Source organism: Beauveria bassiana (assembly GCF_000280675.1).
Source record: "Beauveria bassiana ARSEF 2860 unplaced genomic scaffold BBA_S00009, whole genome shotgun sequence".
Classification (NCBI taxonomy): domain Eukaryota; kingdom Fungi; phylum Ascomycota; class Sordariomycetes; order Hypocreales; family Cordycipitaceae; genus Beauveria; species Beauveria bassiana.
In genome coordinates this window covers 143,541-167,277 of record NW_007930844.1, presented here as the reverse complement: position 1 = coordinate 167,277, position 23,737 = coordinate 143,541, and the positions used below count along the sequence as shown (strand labels likewise).

Sequence of the window (23,737 nt, the reverse complement as noted above, 5' to 3'; positions counted from 1 at the left end):
GGTGGCCAGGTTTACGAGGGCGTTCCCCGCTCCTCCTTGGCCTCGCCTTCGAAGCTGTAGAGGCGCACCTCGCCGTCTTCACTTCCGCTGGCCATCCGACTATCGCTCAGGCCAACGCACTGCACCGGCCCGGCGTGACCAGTGAAGCTGCGCTCGCATTTGCCAGAACGAGGCTCCCAAATCTTGGTCATCGAATCGTTGGCCCCAGTGACAACACGCAGAGTGTCGCCGACTAGACCCCAAATGCCCTCGACGTGGCCAAACATGCTGCGAATACACTTGCCAGTGGCAATATCCCACAGACGTACCGTATTGTCGAGTCCACCCGTGAGCATGTATCGCGGCGGTAGTGGTCGCGATTCCGACTCGAATCCGGGGCCAAACACAGACCGATCAACATGGGCGGACGGTGTCGGCGTCGCGCTCCGGCCACTATGCACCGAGGAAGAATCGTTGTCCTCCTCGCTGGGAACCTCATCTGGTTCAAAATCGGGAGGCATGAGGAGAATTTGCTGAACTTGACCGACGTGACCGAGATAAGTTTTGATGCACTGCTTCGTGTCCAAATCCCACAACTTGATAGACAAATCGTCAGATGCAGAAAAGACGGTTCGAGATGCAGTGTCTAATCTAACATGGTTGACCCAGTCAGTGTGGCCACGTAGATAAAACGTTTGCTTTGTGTCGAAGCAGAAAATTTTGACCGTCTTGTCGATCGAACCGGACGCCAGCGTTCCCTTGTCAAAGTGTACCGACAATACACCGTCAGTGTGACACTGAAGGGTGCTCAGACACTCTCCAGTCTGCCAGTTCCAAATCTTGATAGTCTTATCGAAGCTGCCGCTGATGAGCTTGCTGTCGTCAAACTGCAATGTTCGTACTGCGCCTGTGTGTCCGCGCAAAGTACGTAGCTCCTCGCCAGTCTCGATGTTCCATATCTTGATCGTGGTGTCGTACGAGCCGGTAGCCAGAATATTCTGATCAAACTGGAGACAAGTGACACCATTCTCGTGGCCCTTGAAGGTCTTGATGGTGCAGCGGCCTGTCTTCCAGTTGAACCCGACTTTGAAACGATCGCGATAGACATCTTTCCAGGGACGAAACTTGCGCTCCGTCTCGAGACAAGCCGAAGACGGGCCAGTACCGTCGAGACGTGGTCGCTTGGAAGGTGCGCTTTCATCCTCTAGGGGGCGCTTGTTGGATCCATTAACCTCGTCGGCAGTCTCGCTCGATTCGCTTTCTTTGCCATGCGCTGTATGTTGGTGACGACTCCATGCCTTGAGTTTCTTCTTTTCCAACAGCGGCAGGCCCCAGCCGCACTTGGTGCACTTCCTATCGATATGTTGCTCGCACATGCGGTGCCAGACTACATCGTCATCTGCAAGATTCTGCCAGCGACGGCTGACCTGGGCGGCCTTGCACAGCGATACTGTATCGAGGTGGCATAGGATTTTATAGGACAGCTCTGTCGGGAGAGCCGTCAAAAAGTCGATCTTGAGCTGCTCTTGTACTTCGCGGGAGACGGTCGAGAGTTGTGGGAAGCAGCACTGTGTAATGATGCCCTGGAGCATAAGCTCTCGGTGTTTGGCAGGTGCGGCTGAGAAGAGAGACCAAACATGCGTGATGGCCTCTTGATCGGCAGCGGAGAGACTGTTGAGATCCTGCGGGCGCGTTAGCATGACAATCCAGTCTTTAGTGGTGTTTAACGTACCCTTTGGATCATGCCCATCTTAGTTTCGTCGGCGGTTCGCCGGCACTTGGAGTCCGGGCGATGGCGGTAGCAGAATCGAGTATTGGCATCCCTCGGTACAGAAACTGGCGGTGTGTGGGAAGATTCATCTTGGAAATCTTTACCGACCGGCGCGTAAATGCCTGGGATGTGCTCTTTCAGAAACGGGCTGACGGTCTTACCAACCAGCGCCGAAGGCATCTTCTTGAGCCGGGAGTGTTCCTCCTCCGCAGGTCTTCTTCGATCGCAATTATCTCGAGAGGGTTGAGATTTGTGTTGAGAGTTATGTGAGGTCGCAGGTGCGGTTTGCTGATTATGTTGTTGGACAGCTACATTGTTGTCTTGACTAGCAGACGCCAGTAAGGTAGCGTCAGAGTCAGTTGCGTGTGTCATGTCAAAAGGGATGCGGTGAGGACGGGCAGCCATATTTAAAAATGGCGTGGGTGCAGAGCAGGGCCAGCCATCGGCTGCTGCGGTGCTGAGGCGGACAGAGGGTGGGATGGCGTGCTCTACGTGTGTGTCGAGCAGCCAAATGGCGGATGTTGGAGTTGCGGCTTGTCAGCGCCGGATGGCGTCAACGCTCAGCAATGCTAAAGCAGGGGTTTCCTGGTGCTCGGCAACTTGGATGCAGGGGCAGGCGTCTGATCGAGGTTGAAACAAGTGCTGGGAGCCCGACTGAGGTCACACTCTGTCGCAATGCAGGATCGGATTTTGAATGAAAGCACGCGAGACGGGGGCTGCGTGTACGAGACAGGGAAGGGCAGACGCCGAGAGACTATGCTGAAGAATCGGGCGATGCGCTTCGCAATATACGAGGGTCGTGGCACGGGCGGGGAGGCGAAACGAGAACGGGGGATCTTGCGTGATTGATGGCTGACGGGACGCATCCGAGTTGACTCCCAGGCTGGGCAAGTTAAAGTTGAGTGCTCTGGGGCGAAAATGGCGTTATCAGTCTGGGTTGACCCTGGGCTGCCTGCGCTCCACCCCGACAGGCCGACGAGATGCTAACAGCCGCGGGTGAGATGCCCGCGGAAACCTGTTAGTGTCTTGTCCGACAGCCGCCCCGCGGCAACTATTACTAAGATGACCAAAGATGCTGGCCATTCCCAAAGGCGCTAGAATTTTCCGGATGTCGCTGCCGACCTCTTCAGCTCTGCATTTCCAACCAACCACCAACCATCTGGGCCCTTTGACGCATCGCGGAGGCGCACTAGCGAACGTGGCGTGCTTGTCACGAACTGGGTCTTCTGTTACAAAATCTTCTGCAGGGCTACAGTGCGGCAATGCAAGCTCATCGCGATATCTATCTGGAGACGTGCCACTGTGCGGAAACCCAGCCGCTAGATACGGTTGCTTAGGCTTGCACACCTTGACACATGGGCATGTGACGGCCAACTCACAAGGCGACTAGACAGCCAGAGGAACATTTGGATCAATCATAGCATAGGTTCTTTGTATATTTACGCTACCAATCACCAACTCTCGGGAGACGGGGTTAAGCCCTGGGCCGCCATACATCGATTATGAAGCGCACTATGCTCGCTCCTCGCTTACCGACGAACGTGGCCAGACGCGATACCTCATTCATCTACATTTTCTAGGCTCCGTCTATTGCGTCCCAGATTCTTGAGCCAGTATCGATAACGAGATGCGCAACTTTATCCGGCTAGTAGGCCATGCCGCGGCCAGACACATCGAGATTAACGTAGTTGATCTCGAGATCAATGGATCTCCATGCTGAGCTCAGGACATGCAGCTCCTCGGTTTCAACAGGTAAATATGCCTGTATTTGCCAGAGACGAGACTGAAAGTCTTATTTTGTCCGTTGCAATGCGGAAACCAACACTGGCGCTATTATTGCTGGTTTAAATTAGCGGCGGCATCGTCTATCCGCGGGACGACATTGGCAATGTCTGCACTCTCAAGCTTACCAGACACGCTATCGAAGATGAACACGTCGTACTCAACTGCGTTGGTACGGAGAAACTGAAACGAAAGTGACGGAACTCGATTGATGGCGTATACTGCATCTGGCAGAGTAGCTTACAAGCTAGGCGAGGTCTGAGTTTGGCAGGGCTACCGAGCAATCGCGCGAAACGGGCTTCTTAACAGCTGACCATGGTAGTCATGGGCTTTCACACAACATGGAGTCATATAGATGGACTTCAGATGTTCTGCAAACACCAAACCGGGAAGCCGGTCCACATCTAGGCTGTGATCGGTTTAGAGTGCCTTACCAGATGACTCGGCTCGCCAGCCCCGTACCCGAGACCCAAAATGAACGGGTCGCATGCATTACCGCTGTCCGAGATGAGCTAAGAGTCCTTTTGGCGGAGAAGAAGCCTAAGGAAGGGCCCCCGCCGATGCAGCATAACCCCGGCTTGCCCCAGAAACTATATGTAGGTCTGCAGCCACGCATCTGCAATGTCCCTGCAATATCCCCATCGCGTCAACAGCATTGTTCCATCTCGGCAAGACCGACAATGGGGACCGAGCTATTTGAGACAAGTAAACGCCCTTCAAAAGGTCTAGATACTCATGCAACCGTGCTCTAAGGTAAAAAACAGGTCGGTCACCAACGGTGGATAAAATCGCGGGGTAATTCCCCAAGATGTCTATGCCAAAAACAAAAGAAAATCATTGAAATACAGTCGACGAATCTCTCCCTATACTCAAGGTGCTTTAACTCGTTCAAGCTCCGACATCGAATCAATATTTGAAGAGTGTTGCCGGTCCCATTACGAGCCGACCCTGTGGCGTCCTCTCATTTTGTCACTATTTGGTGTTATTGCGCCTTTAGCTGCGATTACTTACCTTCTCTTCTCGGTGGATGTACCCTGCAGCAACCGGAACTTTTGTCATGTTGTTATGAACTCTGTGGAGTAATACTCGGATCCTGTCTTCCTGATCCCCGCTCACTCTGATGCGCTGCTCGCGACCGATAATATCGCGGTCTTATTGATGGTAAGCACTGTCTAATTGGCCGGGCCAGGATGTTATATTCGATAATGCGAGCGAAAGCGTGCAGTTCAGCTTCGCTGGGCTATGCCGTTATGATGCACTTGCTTTTAATTCTATGTATTTTGAAGAAGAAAGAAGCGTGCGTGCAATATGTGCTTTAAGTCGTCAGCTTTGTCAATTGGAAGTGCCTTGAATGCACTCCAGGAGTCGCTTCTGCTCTTGCCTCTGTACTGCCTCAACAAGCCAAGTCACTCACCATGACTTTTATTAAATAGTTTAGCGACTTTTACGTCAGAGAGAAGCTTGAAATCCGGATTTGACTATTAGATAGGCTCACATGGCGTGTGTACTTCTAGGCACAACGCCCACCTATACTGTCAACTGTCCGTCCATCTCAAACCTGAGCGTCATGAGACGTTCCTGGCTTCGCTGAATGACTTATTCGGACTTTCACTTTCGTCGAATCTGCAGCTTCCATGTGCGAAAGAAATAACAGACAGTAGAGAGGGAGAGCCAATCATAGTCCTCTGACTCAGCGTGCTGCCGCCAAAGACATAATCAAGCAATGCGCAAGTCTTGACGTAGCGCAGGAAGGGATGAGTGAGACAGTCAGACATGTTTCGGTGAAATTACTCTTCTACTTGGTTTAGCGCTACGAGTGTCTCTGGTGCCCACTGGTGTAAGTGTCATGACCGACACTCATTCCAGTCCCAGTTCAGCCACCGATCACCAACACCAGGCCTCTGGCATGGAGCGATCAGGCGGCAGGCCTCAAAAATGTGACAAGTAGAAGTAACACCTCTAAGAAGGTACTGCGCCCAGGTTTGAACGAAAAAACTCCTTTCGGCTACGTTCTGGTAATTTAGCCACTCGATGGTCGACTGCATCGTGGTATTTGCTGCACAGCCAGACAGAGTGTACTATTAGTACTCTTTGCACCATGGGTCGATCATATTCAGCAGCCTCATCGCCCCCAGTCTCTGGCACCAGACTGGGTGCATGGCCGCAAGCTCGAGTGGCCACGCACCATTACGCGTCGAGCGACACCACACTCGCCGAAAGTACTCCTCCGAGCCCGCGCAATCAGCCGCCGCCCTACCGAGATGAAGCCATGACTACGCCGCCCTACTATCAGGACGACGTTCTTGGGCGGGGAAAAAAGCATGGAGAGCTACCCAAGAAAACGCTCGTCATACGACTCTGTACATCTATTTTCATTGCCTTTCTCGTCTGCCTCATTGTCGCCGCCGTAGTTGGCCGGATACATGACACGCAGCTGGGAAAGAAGCAAGACGCGCAGGAATCTGCCGCACAGGGGTGAGTGACGGCGGACTTTGAATCAAAATTACAATATAGAGGAGATTTTTGGTTTTACTGTGCTAACATGCCGTCTAGCAGCGCTAATGGTATACGATACACGATGATGGTAGAGGGAGCGAGTTCCCGGAGCACGCCTACGGCCACTACGACAACTTTTGCTGCAGACCATGCAGCACCAGCTCATCACAGAATCGCGAGGCCAACCGGTACAACTATTTCGACCTATAGCTGCCCATATGTGACAACTTCTGCTACTCGCGTACCACAAAAGTCAAAAGATACAGCTGCTAGCGAGTCTATATGTGGCTTGACGGCACCTGTCCGGAAGGCACAAGATGGCACAGAAGAAGAGAGCGTCATGGCTGTATCAGTATATCCTTTGAGAGATTGCGTCATTGTCAGAACTTCTTACAAAGTTTCGAGCAGCAGATTGAGTTATCGCTGCACACTGTCCTGCAGTGAGGATGGCGGGCCGGGCATTGACGGACTGGAAGACGGATGGAAATGGCGCTGCGGTTGAAGCTCCCGAAATTGACCCTTTGTGCTATCAGTATGAAAGAAGACGCCATTATTAATGAAATCGGCACCTACTCAGTGACCTTTCCTCAAAATTTCCTATTATTATTGATAAAAAGTTGCATGCAAGAGTTATCCTTCTAGCAGCCTTGTGGAGTCTCGACTTGCCCCGCCATGATCCGAAGGCGCGGGTTCTCGCGGGCGCCAGTAAAAAAAGTCATCGTTGAGGAAATTTTGACCGCGATACCCATTGAAACCAGACTCGCTGACGGCATACCATCGATTGTATCAAACTGAGAACCATTCACAAGTACGCACGCCGTCATCAGCAATCAACTCTTCGACTTGGCAAAGTCTGCTGACCGCGCGACATCCTCCACTCCAGCGACCCCGCTGCAAGGCTCTCTATCATCACAATGGCTGCTGCTGGCATCACCACTGTAAAGCTACAGTCGCTACCCCTCGTGGCTAGGTGAGTAGCATATACATATCAAATCCATAATCAATGCGGCCATGCTGACAAGCTCGTATAGCGGCAAAGTACGTGAGCTCTACAAGATTGATGACTCGTCATTGCTCATGGCTGTGACCGACCGTATCTCAGCCTACGACGAGATTCTCTCCAATGGAGTCCCCGATAAGGGACACATCCTTTGTCAAATCTCTTGTTAGCATTGATGCGCCCTCTGGACTGATTGCCCAGGCTAAGACACAGACAGCGCATTGGTTCGATGTTCTCCGGGAGCGTGTTCCCGAGCTCAAGCACCACGTTATTAGCATGCGCCCTCCCGCGACCCCGGAAGTCGTCACCGCCGAAGAGCACGCCCTTCTGCGCGGTCGATGCATGCAAATCCGCTCCCTCAAGGTCTTTCCGATTGAGGCGATTGTCCGCGGTTACATCACAGGCTCGGCCTGGAGCGAGTGAGTACCAGGAATGTGCCACGCTGCGTTCCAGGCAGTGACAGGCTTGGCGCCCTTGGGCATCCTAATGCGCAATGCTCTTACAGATACTCGAAGAGCGGAACGGTGCACGGAATTGATGTTCCGAAGGGGCTTCAGCTCTGCCAGGAATTCCCTGGCGGGCCCATTTACACGGTAGGTTGACTCAGCAGGTAGTATCACTTTGTCGAACCGTCAACTGATCAATCATTCTTATCGCAGCCCTCGACGAAGGCCCCTGTGGGCGAAAAAGACGAGAACATTTCGCCTGATCAGGCCCGAAAGATTATCGGCGACAAATATGCCAACCAGATTGAGGCTCTCGCTCTAAAGGTCTACAAGGCTGCGCACGCCTACGCACTGGAGCGCGGCGTTGTCATTGCTGACACTAAAATGGAATTTGGTAGGTTGACGGAAATGGCAGCCGCAATTGCTCTAAATTGCCGCTTTCCTGCATGATGCATAGCCCGCTGTTAGCCTTCCCCCGCCCCCGCCACCTCTTCTAACGCTTGCCGGGCACAATCCAGGTCTCGATGAAAAAACAGATGAAATTATCCTTGTCGACGAGGTCTTGACGCCTGACTGCTCACGTTTCTGGCCCGCCCCGGTTCGGGTCGGCGTGGACCAGCCGAGTTACGACAAGCAGTACATTCGAGACTACCTGACTGCCAACGGCCTCAAAGGCAAACCTGGTGTATGTGCATAGCAATGTCGCACAAGGTGTTGGAGACGGTTACATTGACATTTCAACTCCTAGGTTGTCCTTCCTGAAAATGTTGTCGCAGAGACAACGAGCAAGTACAGAGAAGTATTTCAGAAGTAAGTTGCGAACCTTTCTGCGGTAGAGGCTTTTTTTTATTTTTTTTTTATTTTTTTTTTAGACACCTGATTAACCATCATGTTAGGCTCACTGGTAAAACCATTGACCAGGCTCTTAGTGCGCTGGCGAATTAAGTTTAGTAGTCTCTTGGCCAGCTTGACTAGACCCGTCGAAAAAACTGCATGATCAACGAAACTGCTACGCTTTACGCGGCGTTAGGACCCGCCTACAGGGATTTTTATCAGGAGGACACGGGGCAATTCTGCGACTTGAAGATAGCGAGAAGCAGAAAGAAACGCTATTATCTGTGACAGCGGCCAGCTATCTTGATACACAGCCTAAAGTATGGAGTTGGTGGACATTACCAAGCAAATAGGAAGGCTGCGGAAATTGAAAGCCGTCGAAGTTTACTCCAATTTGTGGCTTACGCCACTCAAGCGTCTGCGCATATGCCGATGGACTGCCACACTGCAATTGAAAAACAAGGGTCATGGCTCGCTGGTTCTCTATCTTTTTTTTGGGGAAGAGATAGATTGGCCCCGGTATATCGGAGGGTCCGTGAGCGGGACATTGGGTCACTTTCCGTTGCCCGAATACAACCTCCTCCGTTTCATGTCACGGAGTCAACTCGGGCCGCCTTATTTAACCCGTCATTCCCACCTTAGCAGCCTCGTACTTGACCCCACGATTTCCCCATTCTTGACTCTCCACTGCGGGATTCCATCTGCTCACCAACAACACAATGGACAGCAAAAAGTCCGAGATACTTTACGCGGAGAGCAGCGGTGAGGGCGAGATCGAGCTATGCAAAATCGAACCCTCCATCGTCGCTGCTGTGGACGACCGTGATCAGTTGGTCAAGCTGGGAAAGAAACCGGTACTCAAGGTGAGCTCCCGATGCAAGATAGTGCAACATGTGATGGTGAAGATGGCTAACGAGTGGTTTTCTGATGCAGCGCAATTTTAACTTTGTGTCGATTCTCAGTCTCAGCGTCACCGTGCTCATCACATGGGAGGCGTCCCTCGTTCTCTTCTCCCAGGGTTTGGAGAATGGCGGCCCCGGTGGCCTCGTATATACCTACATTATAATTTGGGTCGGCAACCTGAGCACATTCACCGCCCTATGCGAAATGGTCTCCATCGCACCCACGTCTGCAGGACAGTACCACTGGGTATGGATGCTCGCGCCAAAAAAGAGCCGCAATCTGCTGAGTTTCGTCACGGGCTGGCTCACCGCAGCAGGCTGGCAGGCCAGCGTCGCATCGGCCGCCTATCTCTGCGGTAACCTTTCACAGGGGCTCGCCCTTCTCTCGGCGCCGTCTTACCAGCCGTCAGGTTGGCAGAACACGCTGCTCAGCATTGGGACGATGGTGGTTTGCTGGTTCATTGCCATCTTCCTCAACTTTCTGCTGCCAAAGATTGAGATTGCCATCCTGGTGATGCACCTCACAGCCTTTGTTGGCATTCTGGTTACTTTAGTGACAATGGGCGAGCACGGCGATGCCGCGAGCGTTTTTCAAACGTTTATGAATGGTGGCAACTGGCCAACACAGGGTCTTTCCGTCCTGGTAGGCATGATTGGCAACGCCTTTGCTTTTATTGGTAAAGTTAACCCCTCTCAAGTTGAGACGCAGCCTTTGACTAACTATCGTTTATAGGCGCCGATGCGGCCTTTCACGTGAGATACGGAATTACACTCGAGTGCGGGTAGACACTAACAGTCTTTAGTTGGCCGAAGAAATTCAAAAACCGTCCATCTACATCCCACGAGCGATGGTCTCTGGCATGCTCATCAATGGCGTCCTCGGCCTTTCAATGCTCATTGCCGTCTGCTTCAGTCTCGTTAACTTGCCTGACGGCCCACCCCAGTTCATCTTTCCCATGCTGGACGTTTTCTATGCTGTCACCAAATCGGCAGCTGCCGCCGCCGCCATGGGCTCTATCATTGCCACTATGGGCATCTGTGCATTAATTGGCCTGTACGTCTCGGCGTCGCGCGTCTTGTGGTCCTTTGCGCGTGATCATGGCGTCCCATTCTGGCAGACTGTCTCCAAGGTACGTTTACTGCACAGCCCTAACAGAGAATCTTCTCCAAAAGACTGTGTCTTCAACATGCTAACCATTATACAGGTCAATCCAAGCAGCCAGGTTCCAGTATGGGCAGTTTCCATTACTGGTATCATTACCTGTCTCCTCACACTCATCAACATTGGCTCCGAGGTGGCCCTGAATGACGTACTGTCTCTATCAATCTCATGTCTATACGCTTCATACCTCATCACACTTTCATTATTTCTATGGCGTCGAGTCACTGGTGCCGTCGCCGAACCGCGCGATGATGAACAAGAGACTGCTTTGCCGGACGAGCTGGTATGGGGCCCGTGGCGTCTCAATGCCATGCTAGGCACAGCGAACAATGTTTTTGCGTGCCTATACCTGAGTTTTGTCTTGTTCTTCAGCTTCTGGCCTCCCGCAACACCTGTCAGAGCTGAAACTATGAACTATTCTTTCTTGGGCACAGGAGCTGTCATGGGTTGTAGTGCCATATACTACGTTTTCCGGGCCAAGAAACAGTACAACGGCCCCGTCGTTGAGGCTTGAAGAGTAACGATCTGCACGGAAATTTGCGATGAAATGAAGCGTTTATTATATTTAGCCAAGAGCAGGATACTCTTCTGAACCAGATTGAATAATGATTATTGACTTGTAAGCGACGCTGCTGGAACAGCACCCTGGCATAGCGCCCCACGGCCCCACAAAGTCGCGGCGGGCTCAGAAATTCTCTTCTCTCAGATGATCTAGATCTGCCATGCTCCCAATCCCCATTGCATCGCTGAACCAGAGTCAATGCTACCATGGCGACAAATGGCGAGTCTTCTGCGGGTATCCCGCCCGCGGGTGGCAGGAATGATTCTCGCCAGGACCGTAAACAGCGCTTCGGGGGCTCTCGATTCAACAGCAACAACCAGCGCAAAAAAGGCCGTGGCGGCAAGTCGTCGGAGTAGGTTTCCGCCCACACCCAACTTTTCCCCCCCCCCTCCCGATTCCTGCTTTTGTTGTCTGTCTGTTAAAAGTGCATCGCGCCAACCAAGGAGAACTAACAGGTCGCAGTAACAAGCGCGGCGAGAAGCGCGAAGGAGCCAGCGACTGGCGCGAGTACAAGCGGCGCAAGGTAGATTCCGCGGGCGAGGTCATCGAGGCCAAGAATCCCTTTTCCAAGGACGAGATTGCGGCCGAGGAGCGACGACCGAAGCGCAAGGTTGCCGTCATGATTGGGTACAGCGGCACCGGGTACAAGGGCATGCAGGTCAACGGCGACGAGCCCACGATCGAGAGGGACCTGTTCCAGGCCTTCATCAAGGCCGGCGCAATCTCCAAGGCCAACGCAGACGACCCGCGCAAGTCGAGCCTGGCCCGGTGCGCGCGCACGGACAAGGGCGTCCACGCCGCGGGCAACGTCATCAGCCTGAAGCTCATCATCGAGGACGAGGACATTGTGGACAAGATCAACGCGGCGCTGCCGGAGCAGATTCGCATCTGGGGCATCCAGCGAACCAACAACAGCTTCAACTGCTACCAGTACTGCGACTCTCGCTTCTACGAATACCTGCTGCCCAGCTACTGCCTGCTGCCCCCGCACCCGCAGACATTTCTGGGCCAGAAGCTCGTTGAGCTGAACAAGGAGTATGGGTACGAGGATGAATATAATGCCAGCATGGCCGATGTCAAGAACTTTTGGGCAGAGGTTGAGGAAAACGACATTAAGCCGATTCTTGCCAAGCTGGATCCCGAAGTCCGTGCCGCCGTGCTGGAGCGCATCCACTCAATAGACGACCCCGAAGCGGCCAAAGAAGAGGCGGCCAAGGAAGAGGCGGCCAAGGAAGAGGCGGCCAAGGAAGAAGCTGTTCAGGAAGAACCCAAGAATGATGAGTTAGTAGCCGAAGAAGCCCCTGCTACTGATGCCGAGCCGGAAGCCGCCGCAGCAAACCCCGTCGTCCTGACCAGCACCAAGCCGAAAGGCCGCGAGCTGGGCCCCGTCGACTTTGCCCTCCGCGACATCAAGGCGGCGTACATCAACGCCAAGAGGCGGTACCGCATCACGCCGGCGCGCCGCGAGCGGCTGCAGGAGGCGCTCGACAAGTACACGGGGACGCGCAACTTTCACAACTACACGGTGCAAAAGGCATACGGCGACCCGTCGGCCAAGCGCACCATCAAGTCGTTCAAGGTGAACCCGACGCCGGTCCTCATCAACAACACCGAGTGGCTGTCGCTCAAGGTGCACGGGCAGAGCTTCATGATGCACCAAATCCGGAAAATGGTTGGCCTGGTGAGCCTCATGGTGCGCTGCGGCACGCCGCTGGAGCGCATGGATGAGAGCTACCAGAACCACAAAATGGCGATTCCCAAGGCGCCCGGTCTCGGCTTGCTGCTGGAGCACCCCGTGTTTACAAATTTTAACCGCCGCGCGACGGATAACCTGGGGCGCGACGAGATTGATTTTGAAAAGTACGCGGACAAGATGGGGGCGTTCAAGGATAAAGAGATTTATCAGCGCATCTTTGACGTGGAGGAAAAAGAAAATACGTGAGTGAATTTGCTCTTGTCGGGTTGCAAATAGCACTTGCGTACGTGACGATGGCTAACTCGTTTGTGTGTCATTTTTTTTTTTTTTTAGTTTCCACGCCTTCTTCAACCAGATTGACCAGTTCAAGGCGAACCACTTTCTGTGGCTGACGGCTGGTGGTCTCAAGGTGGCCGAGATTGCCAAGGAGGAGAGCGGCAAGGAGGAAGATGTGGACAAGCAGCTGGGCGACGAGGACGAGGAGGATCCCGACGGCGGGCAGGGCTAGAGCATGGATTGCAACTGTTGTAGATTGCTTGGTGAACAAGAACACAGCGTGTTTGACTAGACAGCATCTTGCCACGGGTTGATGTGGTGCATTAAGCATTCATCCGCAATGCGCGGGCATTCTTCTCCGTCTATAAACGATACAATAAATGACGATGATGTAAAATAAAGACGACCGTCTGTAAAAAGAACTCGAAACACCGCAACGCCCCATAGTGTTCCCAGGGAAAAAAAAAGGGCAAAGAAAAGAACTGCTTCGCGCGCACATTACCAGCGACATTTTGCCCCTTTACTGCTTTCCCGCCAGCGCCTGTAGCGCCTGCACGTCCTCTCTACGCAGCGGCCTCCACGTCCCGCCGTGTCCCTCGGCCAGTGCCCTCATCCTCGTCTCCTCGATGCCGTTGAGCATCTCCGCCGCCTGCGCGACGTCGCGCTCAATCTGGGCGCCTCGCGCCTCGCGCGAGGGGTCCTGCTGGCCGAGGGCGCCAAACACCCACAACTCCTTGATTTTGCGCGATAGCGTGAGGAGCTCCTTGACTGACGAGTACTGCGGTGGAAAAGAAAATACGTGGTGGTTAGAAGCGTAATGTGAAGAAAACGAAAGGAAAAAAAAAAAAAAAAGAAGGCCAAGTACACAAAAACTAAAGGAGGAGACGCAGAAGAAATAAAACGGCAGGAAATCAAAGGGCGTCACGGCGAGAGGCTTACTAAACCGTCAAATTCCATCTTCATGGCGATGCCGGCAACGGCCGTGGCTTCGGGGGTGGCGCTCTCCTGATCGTCCTCGGCCTGCACAGTCGCAAGCATCATGAGCGTGCGGTAGTGGGTAAGGATGGCGGCGACGAGGCGGTTGTGCGTCTCTGCGAGATCAATCCAACACATGATCGGGTTAGTTGACATATGGCGGGAAGCAAGTGCGAGTTTGACGCGGGTAACGCGCGGGCGCGGGCGCGCGGGCGCGAAAGACGTACCCATGAGATTGGAGGACGCAGGCTGTGGACGATCCATTGTGCAGATGTGATAAAAATGAACCCCGCGTGGCCGACCGCAATGCAAGATAAAGGAGGAGCAATGGCCGAGGGTTTGATGCTGGAGCGAGTAAACTTGGTGATGCGGTCCAAGGAGAGGCTGGTGGGGCAGCGCAAACGCGATTGCGACTGGGCGGTTGGGTCTGGTGCAGGTCGAATGAAAGAATTCCACCACAAAACTACCTATAGATGCAATTACAGATTTACAATCTTTTCAAGTTTAGCTTTGTGCTTGCGTCTTGAATCCACTTCTTCGTGGTCCCTGTGCGGTTTGTGTCACGAGAAACTCGCCCGCCTGCTGCGATGGAGTCATATCAAAGAATGCTGCATGTATAATTAATAGGTTCCAGCAGAGTGCCGCGAACAGGAAAGAAAAAATGCCGAAAAACGCCCCAAGTAATGCAATCCAATGCTCAGCCCAGTCCCTACCCAGCCCTATTTCAAACAACCATTATCAAATTATCAGCCTTTTGTGGTGCGAGGCGCTTTTACAGTTCGCCGCTCCAGTGCCTGTCCTCGCCATCCCACCCAAACATGGGCCAGCCCTCGGGTAGGTTCGAGTATTTTGGCAGATCATACTGCCCTGCGCAGCCCTCATTATCGCAATCGCGCCTGTCGCACATGCCGTACTGCTTGCAGTAGCACTCACCAGCGTGCGGGCAATGCACGGGCTCCTTGTTGAAAATGACTGCCAAAATAAGAAGACCCCCCAAGAAAAGTCAGTAACGCATTCTTCAGCAATGGGGATATGATGAGGGCGTTCCGTACCATGCCACGCATACTCAAAGACGCGGCCGCTAATAGCGTCATCCAGTTCCGAGGCCAGCAGCCACTCGCGGAAGCGCACATAGTCGTCGCGGGGCCGCGCGCGCACCGTCTCGCGCGTGACGCCAAACTGTGAACAGCAGGGCACGCCGACGGCCTCTGGTACGGCGACGTCGGGAAAGAGCTCCGCAAAGGCCTCGCTGTAAATGTGCTTGGCGGTGGGGATGTCGTTTTCCGGGGCGCTCTGGGCGTCGACGAGGGGCCGGATCTCGACGGGGCAGCCGAGGATCCAGGCGCAGCGCAGGTTTACGTAGCCGTGCTGCGCGAGGTGGGCGACGCGAAAACGCTTGAGCAGCTGCAGGGCGTCGTAGTCGGGGTCGTCATTGTGCCACTGGAAGCGCTGGGCGTGATGGAAGAGCATGTTGGCGGGGAGGGTGTGGTAGCGGTCGATGATGTATCTGCGCAGAGGGTGGGGGAGACAAGGGTTAGCGTTGGAATGTGGTTAGAAATTCTGGCTGTCAAATGGTAATACATGGCCATGTATGAGTTTTGAGTGGTGATGGATTTTCGTTGTCCGTCGTTTACATGGGCAACGTACGTGAGAACAACCATGGCCTCGCGGCCCTTGTTTTCGGGAACCGTCAGCGCGGCCTGCTGATCATCGACGACGTATATGTTCTTGGGCCAGTCGAGCAGGTAGTCGTGCAGCCAGGTGACGTTTTCTTCCTTGGTGGCGGCAACAATAATCTCCAGCTCGGCGTCGCCATTGTGTTGAGGTTGCAGCTTGGACAAAGGTGTGGCTGTCAGGTCGGCCGCCCAAGGGGAGGAGCTCGTCGACGTCATCCGCCGTATCGACGCCCCATTATCGCCATAGTAGGCAAAGAGGAAGAGGCCGGCGAAAAAGGCGGCGCAAAAGACGAGCCAGCGGTTGTGGCCGCGCCTCAAGAGCATGGCGACGGCATGAAATGGAGGGCCTAACAAATTAAAAAGAAGGATTTATAATACGAGGAGGGAGAAGGATGATGAGAGCAAGAGAAGGGCAAGTGAAGTGAAGAAGTGAGGAGAAGGAGAGAGGAGGCTAGATTGGATCGGTCATGAACGAGAGGGGAAAAGGAAAAAAGGAAAAGGAGGAGACTGGGCATTTCAGGATTCGGAAAATTAACAAGAGCACATTATGGCAATGTATTGCTTGGATCAGCAAGCCGAGTGGCTCAAAGAGGTGACGTTGACTGGGCACTTTGGTTCAGCTTTTTACCCGCCGTGGCTTTCGAAATATCGACAAGCTGCAGCTGTAGTGGCTAATAAGAGGCCACTGAGGTGCAGGACCTTCAGGAGACTGGGACAACCGGGACAACCTGGGAGTACCAAGCAATTTTGGGGGCTGTCTTACGCGGTCCGCTAGCTGCGAGAGATCAGACACGGACATGGATTCATCGTCTTGTTTCCGCATGTCTCTCTTTTCTTGCTGTTTCGACTGGGCCAAGAAGCTAAATTTATGGTCTCAGCCGCCGCCACCGCCCTTGCATCACCACCATCACCACCATCACCACGAACAACTTCTTGGCTGGCCTCTTCTTTGCGCTAGTTTTCTTTGCAATACTCTTCTAGCGCTTTTCATCCTCGTGCGACCTGCTCTGCCAATTCCTCGCCCAATCTCTTGACACTTTCAAATGTCAAACAAACCACCCACCAATCAGCCACTGCTTATTATTAGCGTGCGGCTCCGGTTATGCTAGACTTTGCTAGTGCCTGCTGGCGCCGACCGTTGGCCTGTACTTTTCAGGCACAGACAGCTGGGTCAAACGTGGGCAACATCGCACGCGGAAAAGCTTGTTTTTTTTTTTTTGGTGCGTGTGGTTTTTTTCTCTTTGGGATACTAACTTTGGATGCTGCTTGATTTACACTTTTTTTCTGGCCAATTCCGCTCAAGTCTTGGCGCTGCACAGCATTTCATTGAGCTTGTGGCATATGAGATTCAGGGGTGTACGAGCTGTGCCACACGGACATACTTGGCCGCCGCGGCTACGGAGACGAGCTTGTGCTGTGCTCAAAAAAAAAAACTCTTGAAAAAAAAAAATCTTTTTTCCTTTTTCTAACAATTGGATTGATGAATGTTCTCCAAGCTGACTTTCTATAAGCTGACTTTCATAAACTAGCCAGACGCGAAATCAGAACAGCGGCGGATAATGCACATTGGTGTCACACAGGCGTCTACCCCGACACAGCCCTCAGCATTGATGATGCACTTTCATAACCGTCGTCCGTCATCATTAATCATCTGCTATATACGACAGCGCCGTGACTCATTTCCCAACAGCTCTGTGATCAAACTTTCATCACTGCCTGACTGGACTCGATAATGGCCGAAAGTTGCAGCCTAGGGTCGCTTTCGCCGAGCGTGGCCCAACTTAGGTACCATCGCCCAATCCTCGCCCAAACCACTCCCACGACTTACACGGGAAAATAAGCAGTAAATAAGCTCATGACCCATTGACGCAGAGACTCATGGATAGAATCTTCTCCATTATCTCGGCGAATCGCTCATTAGCATTGGACTCAACATGGGCGATACTGTGTATAAAGGCGAGCCAATTGGCCATGTTGCACAAGGTGGTGACTCGGCAGCTCATTACCATCTCAACTTGTATGCTACTTTGATATACGCCTTTGATATACACCAGTTTCAGCCCCAAAGAGAAACATGATACACAAGCTCAAGGCCATTCTCAAAAGCCATGACACAGTTGTAAGCAACTCAATCCCCCCCAAACCACCACCACTGAGACTAACCGCCGCAGTCCACGACGGGAAAGCCACCCGTCGACCCCGACGAACCCCAGCTCGAAAACGGCCTGTGCCAGACCAGCTCCGTCTTTGGTCCTGCCGAGGCCCAGCCCGACACCTCGTACCCCGAGGGCGGGCGCGCCGCCACCGTCGTGCTCCTCGGCAGCTTCTGCGCCCTGGCCGGCGGCCTCGGGCTCATGAACAGCATGGGCGTCTACGCCGCGTGGATCGGCTCCCACCAGCTCGCCGCCACGGCCAGCCCCGGCCGCGTCGCCTGGATCTTTGGCATCTACAACTTTGCCGTCTTCTTTTGCGGCTTGCAGGTCGGCCCCGTCTTTGACGCCCGCGGCCCGCGGGGCCTCTTGGCCGCCGCGCTGTTGCTCTACGCCGCCGCCTTTGCCGCCCTCGGCTTCTGCCGCGCGTACTGGCACTTTATCCTCGTCGTCGGCGTCGTGGCCGGCGTTGCAACCTCGATTGTCTTTGTCGTGCCCGTCGCGACGATTGGCCAGTATTACTGCCGGCGCCGCGCCGCGGCCACGGGGCTCGCCATGTCGGGCGGTAGCCTCGGCGGCGTCGTCTTTCCGCTGCTGTTTACCCACCTCTGCGAGCGGTTCGGCTTCGCGTGGGCGACGCGCGTGATTGGCGCGGTGACGGTGGTGCTGCTGCTCGTGGGCTGCGTGACGGTGCGGCGCCGCGACGTGTTTGCGGACGCGCCGGGTACGGCGGGCAGGAGCCTTCTCCCGGACCTGCGCGTGCTGCTGCGCCTACCGGTGCTACTCATGACGGCGGGCGTCTTCTTTATCGAATGGGGCTTCTTCATCGGCCTCGAGTACGTGGCGTCGTATGCGCTCGCGCACGGCGCGGGCCGCAAGCTGTCCAATCTCATGATTGTGTTTCTCAACGCCGGTTCCTTTCCCGGCCGCTGGCTGCCCGGCATCCTGGCCGACCGCTTCGGCCGCCTCAACACGATGATTCTGACTAACCTGCTGTGCATTACGGCCATGTTTGCCATCTGGCTGCCGGCCCAGGATAGCGTGGCCGCCATTATTCTGTTTTCCGTCGTGTTTGGCTTTGCGAGCGGCAGCAACATTAGTCTGGTGCCCGTGTGCGTGGGCGAGTACTGCACGACGGACAATTATGGCCGCTATTACACAACCGTGTATACGGTTGTGAGCTTTGGGTGAGTAGCTTCGCCGATTTTTTGCCCGTTTCTTCGCTGCTTGATTTCGAATAATCACGAGTCAGAAGCTGACATTGCTTATAGTGCGCTTACCGGCGTTCCCATTGCCGGGCAAATTCTGCAAAGCAGCGATGGCTCATACACTGGACTCATCATTTTCGCCGGTGCTGCATATGTTGCCGGGACGGTCTGTTTCTCGGCCATATGGGTAATGAATCGGATTCGGTATAAAGACGGCAAGGCCTAGTAATGAATGGAAATACAGGCATACTTTCTTCGGCATAGATTAAAAACAGACACATAGAGTAGACACATGTAATAGATAGATGTAATAGATGTTGTAGAGTGAAGATGGAATGAAACAAAATGAGAGGAGGGCAAGTCGAAACATCGAGAGAGAAAAAACTGTACGGATGAGTGAGAATTATTTCATGTAGCGTCATGCCAGCCCGAGAGTTGCACCTGCATAATGCATAACACATGAGCACAAGAACGAGACACGCGACCAAATTTGCGAGTTTGAAAGCTAACGCAATTTATCCGCCTGTGCGGTTTGTGTTGGATCGATAAATAAACAAAGATTCTTCTTTTGATCTCGCTTTGCCTCGGAAGTTATGTGCATTTGTGTCATGAAACAATACATGCATAAAATGCGCGTACTTCCTTTGGGAGCCAGACCAAGCCTCGTTTATGCCACTTGCGATGAATCGTGGCTTTTTTTTTTTATGAGGTGCCGGCTGCAACACAAACATGACAAACAGCCACTGCGGACAAGACCAAAACACGCGTTCACCCCCCGGGTATATTCTGTCTCACTGCAAAGTCTCACGATCAAGCCAGAAGCCGAAAAGAACAGGACAGGCCAAGATTTAAAAGGAATTGAATGGTTATTTAGTATTGAAGACAAGGGACGGGTTTTTCGCGCGCCCGAGCTTGCATCGCCCCCTCCCCACAGACCCCTGTCTTGAAATGGAGGCGCTAAAAAATAGCTCCCGGGGCTCATCAAAAAGCCAAGCCTCGAGTCAAAAAGCACACCGCAGGGAACAAAGCGCAAACAACGGCAGTGGCTTGCTAGATGGATTGGGCTGAGTTTTTTTCCCTTCTTTTTGTCGTCTTTTTTTTTTCCCTCCTTTTTTGCGGCTTGCAACGGCAGTGTGCGCCTTCCCGGCCCAGTGAAAACTACTCTGACAACCTCATCGCCACCCGATTGTCAGAGAAACTCCTGATTCTTTTCTTCTCTCACGCCCTGTTTCAAAGATCTCAGGGGGGGACATCCCATTTTCCACCAGTATTTTGTCCTGATATTGACGAACACGTATTTTGCGGGTCCAGAGCCCCAGGCCTGGAACACGCGGCCGCCGCCGCTGTCAGGGACTGATTGGTCTTCAAGCCCTGTCATCGGCTATAGAAGGGGGGGCTTTGCTTGCTTTGGAGTCATTATTCATTTTTTTTTTTCCTCTGATGTGCGGCAGTCACCGACTCTTCTCTTGGGCGAGGCTGTACGGAAAACGGGGTACTCGTAATAAAAAGGGAAAGACCGTCGTGCAAAAAAGGCCTGACAGGCCCAGGAGAGTGGAATGCTTTGGGCCTTGTGGCACAGTAAGCCCTTGGACAGTGTCATACAAACATCTAATAAGCGACGTTGGACAAGTTTCTCTTCTCTTTCACTTTGTCATCACCATACTTTCATTAATATTTGTTTTTAGACCTTCTTTTCATCTTTGCTCTCTCTTTTCAATTCGTGCCCTTTATTCGTTGCACAGCGTCTTGCCAGTTTACCAGCATCATTACCAGCGTTACCAGCATCGTTTATCAGCATCGCGTGAGCAATCATGTCAGTCCACGAAATGGACCACCAACCTCCGCCACTCCTAGTCCCCAAGGTAGAGGCAGCCTCGCGCGCCATGACGGGCGACACTCTGGGCCGCGACGATATACTATCACCAACTCTTCCGTTCTCGACGTTTCCGCCCTCATCGTTTCAGCGCCACGGCCCGCAGCACCTCGACGACTACTTCACCGGTCCCCGCGACCTCGCACGACACTCGAAATGGCCCGTCTTCCTGCAGATGCACGGCAGCATCCTGCCCAAGATGATTCTGCCTCTCTTCTTCGTCGGCGCCTGGGCAACGGCCATCACCGTCATCTCTGAGGAGTTCCACAAGCTCGGCGTCAACTCTGTGCTCCTCACCATTACCGGTTTCGTCGTCGGTATGGGCCTCTCGTTTCGCAGCTCGACGGCGTACGAACGCTACCAAGAGGGCCGCAAGTACTGGACCGCCCTCATCACCTCGTCCCAGACGCTGGGCCGCATCTTTTGGATCCACGCCAAGGACCGCGCCGAGCAGGACCCCCGCGCTACGCTACTCAACCGCCTCAGCGCCATGAACCTGCTCGTCGCCTTTGCCGTCTCCCTCAAGCACACGCTGCGCTTCGAACCTTATACCGACTACGACGACCTGCAGCACCTCATCGGCCACCTCGACACCTTTGCCAAGGCCGCCACCGCAGACGCCGGCGGCAGCATCGCCACCGTAAAGGGCAAGGGCCTCTTCAAGTCGGTCGGCGAGTACCTCGGCGTCTCCTTTGCGGCGAGCAACCCGCGCAAGACGCTCAAGCGCGCGAGCAAGCCGCTCGGCAACCTGCCGCTCGAGATTTTGAGCCACCTCGCCCTGGCCGTCGACGAGCTCGTTGCCAATCAGCAACTGACGGTGCCCATGCAGCAGACGCTGGCTTACAACAACCTCACCATACTCGGCGACGTCCTCGCCGGCTGCGAGCGCATCCTAAACACGCCGCTTCCCATTGCCTACAGCATCGCCATTAGCCAAACCACCTGGGTCTACGTCATGCTGCTGCCCTTTCAGCTCGTCGGCCTGCTGCACTACGTCGCCATTCCCGCCACCATGGCCGCCGCCTACATCATCCTGGGCCTGCTGCTCATCGGCCGCGAGATTGAGAACCCCTTTGGGCAGGATGTGAATGATTTGCCCCTGGAGAGCTTCTGCGAGCAGATTGCGAGCGAACTCGACATTATCGCGTCCTTTGACAAGAAGACCACCAGCGACGTCTTTCACAGCGATGACAACTTTCCCTTGTATCCGGTCAGCACCGCGCCGGCGAGCGTCTGGTTGCAGCGTAGCGAGCAGAAGCTGCGCCATACCATCAGGACCAAGCCGAATGTGACTTTTGATTGGAAGAATTCGCGATCTGCGCCAAAAATTGTGGGCGACAAGAATGTTTAAAGAAAAAAAAAAAAAGCCAACCTCGGCCTAGACGGTGCATGAAAAATAGACACATTCTAAAAGAGACATGGGATAGAGTTTCACAAATACTAGACTTTCTTTCTTTTTTTTTTGTTTTTTTTTTTTTTTTCATATGCAATACACTCTACATGCAGTATATACCAAATTGATATTTTACAACTCTGCTTCATCGTCAAGGTTTGCGGGCGAAGCCGGCTGCTTGTCATTGGGCAGCATCGGAATCACGATCAGCATGAGCATGGACACGGGAATGAGAACGACCCAGGCCAAGTGCCCTCTGAGAATCTGTTCCCTGACGCCCACGGCGTACAGAGCCGTCGTCAAGCCCGGCACAAACGACCGCAGCGCGCTCGCCAGCGTCAAGGCGATGCCATTGAGCGTGCCCATGACGTGCGGATCCGGCGAGGCATCGTTCAGCGCCAGCTGCACGCCCGTAAAGGCCATGGACACACCCGGCCCGACCACGGCCGCCAGCGGTCCCACAAACGCCCACGCCCACGCCCTCGCGGCCGGCGTGTCGACGCGCAGCAGCTCGTTGAGGACAATGTAGGCCAGGAAAAAAAGGGGGTAGGCGACGGCGCAGGCCGTGAGCAGCTTCTTGTTGCCGAGGCGCCGGTGCAGCCGCGGAAAGACGCCGACCAGCCAAACGGCCTGGCTGAGCCCTTGCACGGCCATGTAGGTGGATATTTGGCGGGGGGAGAGCCCGAGGCCGCCGATGGCGACGGGCGTGAAGAGCACGACGGGCAGCAGCGCGGTAAAGGCAAAGGCCATGATCATGACGGAGCCGTTGACGAGGAGCACCGTGGGAATGCCGCGCGTACGCAGCAGCTGCCAAATCGTCAATGTCTCGGCCTTGTTGTCGCCGGCGCCGGCCTGATGCCGCGTCTTGTGCGCATCCTTGTAATCCAGCGTCTCCTCGAGAAACAGCACCGACGTCAGCACAGCCGTGACCGCAATCGCCGACACGGCAAACCCGGGCGCCGCATACGGATAGCGTTGTAAAAACGCCCATCTGCCAAACAAGCCCGGATACTGCGCGACCGGGTCCGCGAGCGCGCCGCCAATAATGGGCCCCAAAAGAATGCCCACGTTTCCTGCAAACGCGAACCAGCTAAACGCACGAGCCTGCGTGCGCGGCGTGCAGTGATCAAACATCATGGTGCGGATAATGAGCGCGGAGCCGGAAAATACGCCCGCGAGGCAGCGAAAGACAATCATTTGCGGCAAGGTAGTGGCGAGGCCAAACAGCGCGGGGCCGACGGCCATGCCCGCCAGGCTCCAGACGAGCACGCGCTTGCGGCCGAGGCGGTCGGCGAGGCGGCCCCAGACAATGAGCACGGCCGTCTGGGTGAGGGAAAAGAGCGACTCGATGAGGCCGCTGTAGAAGCCGACGTCCGAGGGCGGCAGGTGGCCGTTGCGCTGCACCATGGCGGCAATGTAGGGGAAGATGCTGAAAAAGGCAATGGGTTCCATGGTGCGCGCGTAGCAGAGTAGGAAGATTTGCCGCCCGGGGAGAGGCTTGTCGTCGTCGTCGTCGGCGGCGGCGGCGGCGGCGGCGGCGGCGGGCGGCGGAGGCG

The 23,737-nt window shown here is 54.3% G+C and overlaps 10 protein-coding genes across 10 annotated transcripts; 6 read left to right on the top strand and 4 right to left on the bottom strand.

Annotated features, from left to right (window-relative positions):
- Window positions 1-11: 11 nt before the first annotated feature.
- On the bottom strand, window positions 12-1,930 carry BBA_04047 (WD domain-containing protein; the record flags this gene model as incomplete). The annotated part of the gene is made up of 2 exons (XM_008599144.1): window positions 12-1,661; window positions 1,712-1,930. 2 exons carry the CDS (start codon window positions 1,928-1,930, stop codon window positions 12-14), a joined length of 1,869 nt encoding a protein of 622 aa, XP_008597366.1.
- A 3,700-nt stretch (window positions 1,931-5,630) lies between these two features.
- On the top strand, window positions 5,631-6,530 carry BBA_04046 (uncharacterized protein; the record flags this gene model as incomplete). Its single annotated transcript, XM_008599143.1, has 2 exons — window positions 5,631-6,007; window positions 6,086-6,530. 2 exons carry the CDS (start codon window positions 5,631-5,633, stop codon window positions 6,528-6,530), a joined length of 822 nt encoding a protein of 273 aa, XP_008597365.1.
- Window positions 6,531-6,942: 412 nt separating this feature from the next.
- Window positions 6,943-8,419, top strand: BBA_04045 (phosphoribosylaminoimidazole-succinocarboxamide synthase; the record flags this gene model as incomplete). The annotated part of the gene is made up of 8 exons (XM_008599142.1): window positions 6,943-6,998; window positions 7,060-7,193; window positions 7,246-7,447; window positions 7,534-7,621; window positions 7,688-7,868; window positions 7,993-8,159; window positions 8,223-8,284; window positions 8,371-8,419. 8 exons carry the CDS (start codon window positions 6,943-6,945, stop codon window positions 8,417-8,419), a joined length of 939 nt encoding a protein of 312 aa, XP_008597364.1.
- Window positions 8,420-9,027: 608 nt separating this feature from the next.
- On the top strand, window positions 9,028-10,886 carry BBA_04044 (choline transporter; the record flags this gene model as incomplete). Its single annotated transcript, XM_008599141.1, has 5 exons — window positions 9,028-9,171; window positions 9,242-9,887; window positions 9,944-9,963; window positions 10,014-10,340; window positions 10,416-10,886. The coding sequence occupies 5 exons, from the start codon at window positions 9,028-9,030 to the stop codon at window positions 10,884-10,886; spliced, it is 1,608 nt and encodes a 535-aa protein (XP_008597363.1).
- Window positions 10,887-11,140: 254 nt separating this feature from the next.
- BBA_04043 (tRNA pseudouridine synthase A) lies at window positions 11,141-13,138 on the top strand (the record flags this gene model as incomplete). Its single annotated transcript, XM_008599140.1, has 3 exons — window positions 11,141-11,286; window positions 11,397-12,872; window positions 12,964-13,138. 3 exons carry the CDS (start codon window positions 11,141-11,143, stop codon window positions 13,136-13,138), a joined length of 1,797 nt encoding a protein of 598 aa, XP_008597362.1.
- A 288-nt stretch (window positions 13,139-13,426) lies between these two features.
- Window positions 13,427-14,145, bottom strand: BBA_04042 (uncharacterized protein; the record flags this gene model as incomplete). Its single annotated transcript, XM_008599139.1, has 3 exons — window positions 13,427-13,684; window positions 13,846-13,997; window positions 14,109-14,145. 3 exons carry the CDS (start codon window positions 14,143-14,145, stop codon window positions 13,427-13,429), a joined length of 447 nt encoding a protein of 148 aa, XP_008597361.1.
- Window positions 14,146-14,653: 508 nt separating this feature from the next.
- Window positions 14,654-15,881, bottom strand: BBA_04041 (uncharacterized protein; the record flags this gene model as incomplete). The annotated part of the gene is made up of 3 exons (XM_008599138.1): window positions 14,654-14,853; window positions 14,934-15,388; window positions 15,529-15,881. 3 exons carry the CDS (start codon window positions 15,879-15,881, stop codon window positions 14,654-14,656), a joined length of 1,008 nt encoding a protein of 335 aa, XP_008597360.1.
- Window positions 15,882-17,631: 1,750 nt separating this feature from the next.
- On the top strand, window positions 17,632-19,141 carry BBA_04040 (MFS monocarboxylate transporter; the record flags this gene model as incomplete). Its single annotated transcript, XM_008599137.1, has 3 exons — window positions 17,632-17,676; window positions 17,729-18,894; window positions 18,979-19,141. The coding sequence occupies 3 exons, from the start codon at window positions 17,632-17,634 to the stop codon at window positions 19,139-19,141; spliced, it is 1,374 nt and encodes a 457-aa protein (XP_008597359.1).
- Window positions 19,142-20,726: 1,585 nt separating this feature from the next.
- Window positions 20,727-22,139, top strand: BBA_04039 (uncharacterized protein; the record flags this gene model as incomplete). The annotated part of the gene is made up of 1 exon (XM_008599136.1): window positions 20,727-22,139. The coding sequence occupies one exon, from the start codon at window positions 20,727-20,729 to the stop codon at window positions 22,137-22,139; it is 1,413 nt and encodes a 470-aa protein (XP_008597358.1).
- Window positions 22,140-22,313: 174 nt separating this feature from the next.
- Window positions 22,314-23,633, bottom strand: BBA_04038 (major facilitator superfamily transporter; the record flags this gene model as incomplete). Its single annotated transcript, XM_008599135.1, has 1 exon — window positions 22,314-23,633. The coding sequence occupies one exon, from the start codon at window positions 23,631-23,633 to the stop codon at window positions 22,314-22,316; it is 1,320 nt and encodes a 439-aa protein (XP_008597357.1).
- Window positions 23,634-23,737: the final 104 nt, after the last annotated feature.